The 11,587-nt window shown below is 35.6% G+C and overlaps 1 protein-coding gene across 2 annotated transcripts; it reads left to right on the top strand.

The window, feature by feature from the left end:
• Positions 1-985: 985 nt before the first annotated feature.
• On the top strand, positions 986-6,959 carry LOC108480144 (arabinosyltransferase XEG113-like). 2 transcript variants are annotated; one of them, XM_017783033.2, is made up of 13 exons: positions 986-1,392; positions 1,825-2,052; positions 2,126-2,331; positions 2,684-2,789; positions 3,146-3,402; positions 3,606-3,741; positions 4,535-4,629; positions 4,723-4,776; positions 5,169-5,282; positions 5,470-5,568; positions 5,655-5,774; positions 6,097-6,183; positions 6,294-6,959. In XM_017783033.2, exons 1-13 carry the CDS (start codon positions 1,200-1,202, stop codon positions 6,459-6,461), a joined length of 1,863 nt encoding a protein of 620 aa, XP_017638522.1. In that variant the 5' UTR covers positions 986-1,199; the 3' UTR covers positions 6,462-6,959. The 2 variants fall into 2 exon arrangements, with proteins under 2 accessions (XP_017638522.1, XP_017638521.1); XM_017783032.2 differs by having other exon boundaries at positions 1,783-2,052.
• Positions 6,960-11,587: the final 4,628 nt, after the last annotated feature.

Raw genomic sequence — 11,587 nt, 5'->3', positions numbered from 1 at the left:
CCGAGAAGAAGTTGATTGTTTATTACTGAACACCGCTAGAAGAGACTACTATTGCTCAACAGTAAAACCAGGAAGTGGCGCCTCACTTGGTGGTGATGGAGGAGGAGAAGACTCGCCTCCAGACATTTAGAATGATGAAAGAAAAAAAAATTGTGTAAAAAATCTTGCTCAAATGCCATGAAAATAATAGGATAATCTCTTGAATTTTATTGATAGAGCTTAAGGGTATATATATATATATATATATATATATATATATATCTATCTGATAGTAGTTACGTGGGAACCAAATTGCTAAAAGATAATATTTTATAATATCCATTATGAATCAAATTGCTATGAGATAATATCATATAATAATATCCTAACGTTTTAAATAATTTCTTTTCATATATGCACAAAAGATTAATTTACTCATTTATTTAATTGAAGAAAAAATGCGATATAGAAATTATTATGGTATTTTTACTTAAATATGCATAGTTACATCTCTCATTTCTCACCTCCTCTTATTCAAATTTAGAATTTTTCTAATCTACCAATTATATCATCTTTCCAACTTTTTATCCCCCTTTACTTTTACAAACAAAATTTAATTTTACATAGATTAATTAAAAATTTCTTGAAAATCCCCGGGTGTGAGCCGCGGGGGTTTTCACTCTAGTAAAATATTTGTTATTTTGTAAGCAAAATGAAATATTGCATTGACTAAAACATGTATCGAATGAAGGGATTGCAAAATGTTTTCCAAGTAAAAACCAAGCCATAATCCCACAAAATTCGGACAAGATTCTGAAATGTTGTCCATCGCCAAGCTCTGCTCTGCACCAGACACGCTGATCTTAAAACCACTTATTGCTTGCCATTTTGTGTATGACTCAATAGAAATCTATTCTCTTCTATGTTGTTGTAAATTTTATATAGTCCCAATGCCAGCTTGCCACATGGTAAATTCTAAAATAATAGTAATGACTGATTTGTGATATAAATAAAAGACAACGGGCCGGGAAAGTTGACCAAGATATAGCCTGCAGCTCTTACATAACAAGTTGCTACAGCTATTGAATTTGATATGAAAACTCCTAAATTAAACATGGAGGCCGGACTACTATAATCGAAACCCCCTTTCCTTTGTTTCGCATTTTCATCCTGAAAAAATTCAACGCCAAAAAGAGATCAAGTTGGAACCCACAGCAAAGATGGGGGGATGGAGAAACGCGGTTCAAGAAGCTGCTGCTTCCAAACCGCTGTTTCTGACGATATACACCACCATTATCGTGGGGATAGTGGCGACTTCTTTTTATGTGTTCTCCGCCATTTACTCTCCATCCGCTTCCACCAGCACCCAGTCTATCTCTACTTCTTGGCTTTCCTCCCCTCCTCTCTCCCAGAGTACGCTCCTTGTTCTTTTTTTCTTTTTTCTTTACGCTCCTTGTTCTTTTTTTCTTTTTTCTTTTTTTTTTTTTTAAAATTTAAGCTTCTATGTATGTGCAAATGGCCGATCATACGTTATTAGAACAACTGAGTAAACATTGTTTTCGTTATTGGATCCTAATCAAAATGGAATATTGCTAATGGGTTTTTGTTAGTTTGACTTTTTGTTTGTATGTTAGACCCTTTCTTCCCCGAGCTTCTTTTATGGAATTATGTTGCAATTTTGAAGACTTTCTTTGATGCCTTTTATTATGATGTTCTGTTCAGTACATCAACTTCACTCTTTTAGCATTTGCTTTACCATTAGTCAATTACAAGATTTTATTAACTGATGTCCTCAAATGGTAGATGGTGGTTCTAATTTCAGTAACAACATTTCTCTACCAACAGACAAAGCATCACAACCTGGTAGCAACCAGTTGAAAACTATATGGCAGGCTCCGCCTAGTAATTCGAAAATGCCACCTTTGGAGTCCTTTAAATTAACAAAAGAACTGGTTGGAGAAAGGGCGAAAGACAATGTCATTATTGTCACCTTTGGCAACTTTGCGTTTATGGATTTCATCTTGACTTGGGTTAAACACTTGACGGATCTTGATGTTTCTAATCTTCTTGTTGGTAAGTTGTTAAAATCTTCCTGCAGTTAACTGTGCTTAAAAGTGGACAATGAATCGGAATCGTTGTGATTTAGGTGCTATGGACACCAAACTGTTGGAGGCTTTGTATTGGAAAGGTGTTCCAGTATTTGATATGGGTAGCCATATGAGCACAATAGATGTTGGATGGGGCTCTCCTACATTTCATAAAATGGGGAGAGAGAAAGTATTACTTATAAATGCTATACTTCCTTTTGGTTATGAGCTATTGATGTGTGATACAGACATGGTGTGGCTCAAGGTACTCCCTTTCCTATCCAGATCAAGTTTTTCTTTGTTGTTTACATGACACTAAGCTATAGTTTGATTGTTTCACTTTTTCTTCCCTTAAATTGGATAAGTTTTATTTTATTACAATGCTATCATACTGTGGAAGAATATGGATTTTTCTGATTCTATAAGAAAAAAAATTTCAGTGAGAAATACTAGTTTTTCCTGGCGGTTGCATTTGCTTTGTATGTACTTTTATTGGCTTGTGTAATGCTTCTTCCTCTGCTGTCATCATTCTTTATATTTTAAATCATGATCCTTAATGGTCACTTCAGAAGATATACATTAAAGTCATACTTGATGTGGCTTGCCCCTTTCCACAGGATCCTCTTCCATATCTTGCTCAGTATCCTGATGCTGATATCTTAACTTCAAGCGACCAAGTTGTGCCAACGGTTGTTGATGACAGATTGGCTGACTGGAAACAAGGTAAAATGTTTCAAGTTGTGGCCCAGAGTAGTATTGTTACTGGAGACCTGCCCTCTTCTTTTCTAGGAGAAGAGAGGAGAAAGGTTGTCAATTGATGTGGTGTTTTAATTTAGCATAACCAACGCTGCCTTTAGATTGTTTTCACCTTCTATGTTAAGTGTTAAACTCTTCATTTATGAAGCAGGGACTGCTCAGTTTGCACTGCAGCCTTAAGCCTCTTTTTCCATTTGTTGTTAACACTCAGTGCACTGAATTAGAGAATGTCTAATTTATAAATTTATCATTTTCTTCTTTTTACTCTTATTACCAGTCTTGTGACTCCTTCAGTCAACTGATTCTATCTTTTCCTTGAACAGTTGGTGCTGCCTACAATATAGGAATTTTCCACTGGCGGCCGACAGAGCCTGCCATAAAACTGGCAAAAGAATGGAAAGACATGCTTTTAGCTGATGACAAGATATGGGATCAGAATGGTTTTAATGAACTTGCACGCAAGCAGACAGGGCCAGCCATTGATGATGATAGTGGACTTTTTTATGCGTTTGATGGAACTCTCAAGCTGGGAATTCTACCAGAAAGTATATTTTGTAGTGGACACACTTATTTTGTTCAGGTAGGATCTGTATGCTTGTTCACGGTGAATTTGATAGTCTTATGTTTTTATTTTACTGATGGTTGTTGAAATTCCAGTTTTTGCACTTAAATGCCTTTTTGTGTTTATAACCTTGAGCTTTAATTTATCTTGCTTGTACCTGTTAGTAAATCGCAGCATATGTGGTACATTTAGCTTGTCCTAAGCCCTAATGCTATTGGCAGGCCATGTATGAACAACTTAGGCTGGAGCCATATGCATTGCACACTACATTCCAGTATGGTGGTACTGAAGGGAAGCGTCATCGGCTGCGGGAGGCCATGGTTTTCTATGATCCACCAGAGTACTATGATGCACCAGGTAATCTTGTGCCAGTTATTTTCCAGATGTGATGTTAGGACTTATATTATGATTAAAAATGTTCTGTACCAACTATAAAGTATGGGGTATTTTTGTGCCAGCTGTTCTGATATTTGGTTTTAGTACCAATATTATCTCACCAAAGCTGTTTAAGACAGTTTCTGCATCCTGCAGAGCTTCAGTTATATTTATCGATCTGACATGGACATGCTAAAGGCTTTTGCAATTTTTTTCCTTCATGTAGAGATGAATGGGTCATATCTTAAACGGATTATGGCATCAGACATATGTTATGCGATGTGGGCGTTTCAGGTTGAAGGAAATAGTACATATAACATGCAGTTTGGTTACATTATTATCCTCCATAATAATTTATTTGCTTTCCCTAGGATATATCATTGGTTAAAACTTTGCGGAACAGATGAGTTAGATATGATGATTTGTCCTCCATGCATGAAGTGTATAATTCCACATTTGTACTTGCAATGAAACATCAACTGTTTCACATTTTTTATATCTCTCCTATCATGTTTTATGCCTGTGTTGGTATGATGGGATGCAGGACAGTCTGAAATCGACTATCCTGCGAGTTTTATCAGGGAAACTTAAAAGAGTTCTGTAGTGAAATGAGAACTTTCTTTAACTTTTACCTTTGCCCCCATTTTAAACAAAGGGGCTATCAATTTATCTAGCAAGAAAGATCAAAGTCAATTGAATTTCAGATATCAAAACTTGCTTTGATGTTCACAGAATGTTTTATGCTGCCAGTTAACTTATTGAAGGAATTGTGCAGGAGGATTCTTGTCATTTAAACCTTCTATTCCGAAGAGCTTGTTATTGGATGGGGAGCATAATCTAGAATCACACTTCTCTCTTATTAATTACCAAGTATGAGTGTATTATTTTAGAAGTATAAGCTTCTGCGATTTGAATCCTTTGTATTTATTCTCATAATTTCTGTTGTTGACAATATTTATTCAGATGAAACAAATAAGGTCTGCACTTGCTATCGCTTCATTGTTGAACCGTACACTGGTGAGAACACTATGATCATTCAAAATGATTGTCTCAATAGTTTTCTGTTTACTGTTCTAATGAGTGTCGTGAATATAATTTTTCTCTGTGATGGAAATTGAACCAAGATATTTAAAGTAGTTCTTATGAGAATCTTGGCTTACACCCTTAGAGCATGTGTTTTTAACATGAATTACTTGTGCCTAATGGTAGCAAAAGTAATCAAGGTAAAACATCTATAAATTGAAATTTTCATCTTATTAAAGAGCCAGTAAAATATGTTGTGCAACGGTGCAAGTGATATCACATTGTGTGGGGAAAGTTATCTAATCCATTCAATCTGTAGATTTGGGTATTGGAGTTGGATAAGGTTATGTAATCATCTTTTTAGCTTTTCACTGTGTCAATTTCAGGTTATGCCTCCATTATGGTGCCGATTGGATAGACTATGGTTTTCACATCCTGGAGTTCTGGAGGGGTCAATGACTAGGCAACCTTTTCTCTGCCCTTTAGACCATGTTTTTGAGGTAAATTGTTGATGATTGTAAGACCATTAGACCGTTATGCGTACAACCATGAAACCAATAATCTCTATATCAGAGCACTTCATTTAGCCCTCTTTTAAAGTACAACTTAGTGCAAGGATTTTGTGGATTCTTTTATTTTGAGCATGAGACGTTCTAATTCTAAGGAATATGCTATGCACTGTTGTAGGTAAATGTTATGTTGAAAGACCTTCCACAAGAGGAATTCGGCCCTGCAATCAACATCAGAGAGTACTCATTTCTCAACAATCCATTATTACCCCAACAAGTAAATGAAAGTATTAGTGATAGAGATTAATTTGTTTCTTTTCTTTGATCTCCTTCGGGGAACTTTAATTTTCAATGTTGTTTCAGGTAAAAGAGTCATGGCTTGATGTTCAGCTTTGTCAAGAAGGAACTGAAGACTGCCATGCATCAAGTAACACAAGTCGACCAGGTCTTTTAAGATTCCCGAAAAACAGTACTGAAGAAATGGTATGGCTGATTCTTCACTTACGTAAAATATCTTGTTCAAAGTAGTGCAATCACTCCCAATGTTCTTGATGCAATGGATCCTATGTGCTATGTCCTAAGTAGTGAATTGTTCCATGTTGAGATATATTTTTCATTCAGTTCGACACTAGTCCAAGTTTAGGTTGGTCAAGTATCAAAGGTCGCTAGATGTAGGTTACGTTAAGTTCATAACCGAGTTATCTTATTTCTGCTTGTATTTTCATGGAACTGGTATTTTTCCTTGTCATGCTATTACCAATGGCTTGGTAGTGACGTTGTTGAATTCTAATTCTGAATTATACAGTTCAAAACAGTATTCTCTTCATTCAAGGATGTCAAAGTCATCCAATTCTCGTCAATGCAAGGTGCCTTTTACAGTTTCACCGATAAGGCAAGTCTTTTCATCAAGCTGCAGCTTCCCATCTTCCATTATTTTTTACTTTGTTTTTACACATTTGGGTTGCCATTGACTAATATGTTTAATGTTTTATGTAAACTCAGACAAGAGAGGAGAAATTCAGGAATCGTATGAAGAGGTATGTAGGTATATGGTGCTGTGTAGAAAACCACACTCCTGGACATATATATTACGACATGTATTGGGATGAGAAACCAGGTTGGAAACCTGCCCCACCCCAAACCCCAGAGGAGGATCACCCGCCTTTCTAAGGCGCTCCCCCAACCAAGCATTTGGAGTATCATCATTTTTTTAGTCTAAATATTGCCAAGTTTTGGGAGACAGAAAAAGAGATGCAGAAACAGATAAATGTGTTGAAAGTTAGTCTGGTCTCATTCCTAACACAGTCGGAAACTAGAAATGAAGTGTATTCATATTTGGATATGGGATGAGGTTGTATTGACACTAACTATTCAGAAGAAAAATGTCTGAAATCTGACATAAACCCTTACTTGTGTACCCATAGGTCCAAAAATTTTGACTGTGTTTTGCCTTTCTCCAATACAAATAAGGGGGTAAAAGGAGAAATGAAGCTAATCATTTGAAGAAAGTTATAGTGCATGCTGAAGGACCTTTCATGTCCGGCTTACTACTTGTTTTATAAGATGATTTTTTTTTTTAAACTTAACATGTATTTCTTTTATTGTAAAAGTCTTGGCTTTGTTACTTGATTATTATTGCTATTTACTTAAAGCTGATGCAATGTTCAATATCTTTGGAATGGTAATGAATGAATGAATAGCTGAAAATAGGGTGCGGAAAGACCGAGTATTCCAGCAACAGCGTCTGATTTTTGTAGTATATACCAGGAGAGCGTCTCCAAACCTGTTTTTGCCTAGTAGGGAACTAAATCTGGATATGGAAAAAATTCGATAAAACATTCAACCCGTACGAATTGACTGAAGAATAATTTTTTGATAAAAGTGATACACTTTATTACTTTTTTTTTAAACCCAAAAAGATAGGTCAACACCAACTCGTGTTAGGATTCAGGTAATTTCGGTTTTTATCTATTTGAAACGGTTCGAGCTATTTTTGGTTCTATATCACCCGTTGAGCTTTTGACTTCCAATTTTCGATTAGTTTAATCCGTCATTCCAATCCAATTTTAACGCCACCATTTCAACTCAAAAAAAAAAAAAAAATCAACCATGAGTTTGGATAGCGAATTTTAAATTTATGAATAAAAAAATTACACCCTAAAAATTTGAAGCTATCATCTTCTCCTAAAAAAATCCTAAATATTTTGCTCCAAGTCATTTACTTCTTTTTGTTTTTACCTAGTGGCAGTGTTAGCCTCTAGGCTAGCTATCGCCCACCTTTTTCTCCTGCTCATTAACCCTTTTTTTTCTTTCTTTTTCCCATTCACTCCATGCGTCTTTTATCTTTCCAGTTTGCAAATCTATTTTGTGGGTATCTTTATTATCTTTACAAGTTGTGATGGATAGAAGACAGTGCCTAACATCCTTAAAACATCACCGACACCGACAGTTTCTTTTGGAAAGTGGGTAGCTTATCATTGACTTCTTAATCTATTTCTGTTTTGAGAGTTTCATAATAATAAATGATTTTATGAGTTGGTTTAGGCCCGTGCTATCTTAAGTTTTATATGTTTTTTATTTATTTTTCCATTGTTTAATAAGTTTCACTTCTAGAAGCTTTTGTCTACTCTTGTAGTATGTTTTTTGGACTTGTTTAAGCATGTAATCTTGCTTTTGCAAGTAATTTTAGGGTTGGTTTTGTGTTATCCCCTCTAATTTGGTGGATGCTCAGTTCTTTTGCCCATTGATGCCCATCACTTTGGACCATTCGGGGTTGATTTCCTTATTGTATTAAGTGCTTGCAATCACTTCTGATATGTTGCACTTGAGTTGTGACAGAGCCGATTGTCAATGTCCATAATATTCTATTGATGCTGAAGCTAAAGCTTTTGTTGTGTTGATGGAGCTTTTTTTTTTGCACGAACAACAGGTGTTTGTTATTCTTTTCCTCGAATTGTGTGGTCTTATTCATTGAATGACTTCATGAATTTCTCTTCAAAAAAAATTTAAATTTACGAAGAAAATTTAAGGTATTGATATTTCATGAAATGGAAAATAATTATAAAAGAATAATAGTTGTATTAAAAGTTTTAAAAATACATATTCAATATGGGTATCATTAGATTCGTAAAGATAATATTAATATTATGATTATTTGGAAAACCACATCTAATATTGTTATACTTCCTCCTAACTTAGACACGTGTCATCATGACAGGCTACTTGAGAAACCCCCGCAACCAACTTCTTGTCTCTACTTGAACGCCTTAGTGACTAGCCCTGCCAGATCCCTACTCTCTGATTCAACCCTTAGTCTCAACAAAGGATGTAGACTATCCGCTTTATTCTGAAATACCTGAACCTCCCTTTTTAGGGATAGTTTGCCCACTTGACGAGCATCCTTTCCAAGCATCCACTTTTTAGGTGTGAACACTCTTCAAGTGTGAACACACTCCTGAAGACCATCGAGTCCCACTTGAGCATAACAACCTTGTATTGCCATAACAGAATGGGTCTTATGGTGCATGTCCTATACATACTCCCTAATGGCAACCCCTTTACGACGACCTGCCATGTCACACTAGCAAACAATAGGACCTCTCTTATAAACTTCAAGTCATCATCCAACCTAGCTACTCCAAATATTTCCACAAATGTCATCGCATGTTCACAAGCATCACTGGTCTTCCCGTTGAATAGCTTGAACTTTGGACTAGTGAAGTCCTTGGGATATGAGTTTGCAGCTACCCTAGTTGGATATGGTAGTTTGAGATCAAACTCAAAAAAGCCCAAGCTCTTATTCTTCTCCTCAAGTAACCTCTAAAGGTCCTCCTTTTTTACATACCCCTAAGAAGTAGTCTCAAAAGCAACCACAATAGAGGCATCAGTAACACTAGTAGAAGAACCAGGAATAGTAGGAGCAATTCCAGTGATAATGATAGAAGAATTAACAATATTGGTGTTGGTGTTTCAGGATGAAAAAGAACCAATAAGTGTATTGTCTCCGTTATTGGTATCATGTCTGGAAAATTTATTCCACTAGAAGTATTCACACTTCCACTCATAGGCTATATTTGTAGAGCTAGAGAAGAAGATGCAAGCTCGGAAATGGTTTTCATCACTTGCCTATTGTTCTCTTCCAAGGTTTGCATCCTCTCCTGAGAGGCTTGAATCGTGTCTATCAGTTCTTTGATGTAGGCACAAACAATAGTGCATTGGTTTCCAATAGTTGTATTTATGTTTTTTTTGGTAAAAGATGTATTGAAAAAATTCACCTAATGCAATCACTCATCCCCAATGGAATCTCCAAAATGTAAAAGGTTCTTTGATGGAGAGAGAAGCAGTGCAAACAAGTGATCAAAATTTACAAAAAGAAGGTGAAGAGGAAAACTGGAGCAAATCTAATAACACTAAGCGCAATAGTAGATGGTGGTTAGTAAGGTGAAAAAGGGGAAATGTGGCTAATGATAAGGCTAAACAAAGAAAACAAGTTAAGAGAATTTTTTAGTAAGCTTTGAGAGTTAGAATTCCAAAGTGTCAAAAGTCATTTCACTGGTTGTGAAAGGCTCTTATTTATAGCGTTTCAAGAATATGAGTTACAAAGTTGGTAATTAATTAGAGTAATGATAGATATTTTTCAAGTACAATTGCATTAATAGTTCTTTTTATTATGAAAGAATTTTGTAGGTGATATTAAATAGTGAATAAGGATTTAATATGCTTCTGCAAGAAAGGAGAAGAACTTAGTGTTATGGAAAAGGTTTTTAACTATCTCCATAGATCCACCAAGCCAAACTCTCTGAAATGTCTTGAGAGTAAAGACAACCCAAGAACTATGTCATATTCAGGGGTTATTATAACACCCGTAACTTGTTTTCATTCCCAGAATAGGGTTACGAAGTATTACCATACAAAACAGAACATTTTATAACCAATAGTAATTAATTTTTTTTCTCAATTTAAGTTAATAAATACATAAGAAATTCAAAATGGAATAATCATGCATTTACAGGCCTTAAATTGAGCCTACATAGCCTTAAAAATAGTTTTGAAGCAACCAGGGACCAAATCAAAATAAATCAGAGCATTTTCGGATAAACTAAAAAATTTCATTTACAGGGGCCACACAGTCGTGTGGCTCCAACACGGCCGTGTGGTTATACCACACACTCGTGTGTCCAACCGTGTACTCACCCGTGTAACTAACTAACTTAGCTCACATGCCCGTATGACTTACCGACTTGGTTCATACGCTTATTTGGGTTACTCAAGTGTGACACACTGGCGTGTGACAGCCTGTGTCCCTAGCCATGTGTGTCCAAAAATGACCAAGTTCATGTTATTTCTTCACCTAAAAACATAGGTACCTAAACAATTTTATAATACATGTTCACAAGTCTATAAACACATATTTTAACAACCAAAACATGCCATTTTCAATCACCTAGCACCATACCAAGTATCATATACCAAACACATTTTAATGCTCATGTTACTAATTATCAAAACAATCATCTATAAGCCATAACATGCACCAAACTAACCCATTTCAAACACACCATACCAACTTAATATGACATTTACCATTTCATAGTCTCATACTCAAATTTACCTAAATTTTAACAACCATAGCCTACCATTCTATTATCAAGTGCCAAACATCACACATAGCCATGAAATATAGCATTATAACAATTAGCCCTATTACATGCCATATAAGCCAAATGTTTACAAAATCTACCAAAAGAGTCCTCGGGATAGTGTAATTCTGTGAATTGATCTGATCTCCTGATCAAAAAATGTAATCTACAAAAATAAAGATAAGACACGAATAAGCTTACTTAAAGCTTAATAAGTTCGCTAAATTAACAATAAATCTTACCAAATTAACCCAACAAACCAATTTGTAAATTTAAAAATGAAGTTCCTGTCAAACACTGCTCACAATAGGTGAGTATTATACAGTGCGTTAATTCACATTACATTCTCAATCATTGCATTAATAAGATCTAATCTCAAATAATCAGAGGGTACCACTCATTCGAGTTTAGTTTCAGAGTTTTGACCAGCTCACGATCCTGCTCACACAAGCTGTAGAGAATCCGCAACAGATGTAGGATCTCATGCTGCCACTACGGTCTGTATCACTGTTATATAGTACCTGCTAAAATTAATCACTAGCTCACAATGCTGCTCACACAAGCTATAGAAAATCCGCAACAGATGCAAAATCTTAGCCATCACTACGGTCTATATCATCGGCTCCAGGCCTGATAGTTGATATTCATACTCATTTA

Source organism: Gossypium arboreum, chromosome 8, assembly GCF_025698485.1.
Source record: "Gossypium arboreum isolate Shixiya-1 chromosome 8, ASM2569848v2, whole genome shotgun sequence".
NCBI classification, from domain to species: domain Eukaryota; kingdom Viridiplantae; phylum Streptophyta; class Magnoliopsida; order Malvales; family Malvaceae; genus Gossypium; species Gossypium arboreum.
Note: the sequence above shows the minus strand (reverse complement) of the source record. Positions and strands in the feature narration are given on the sequence as shown.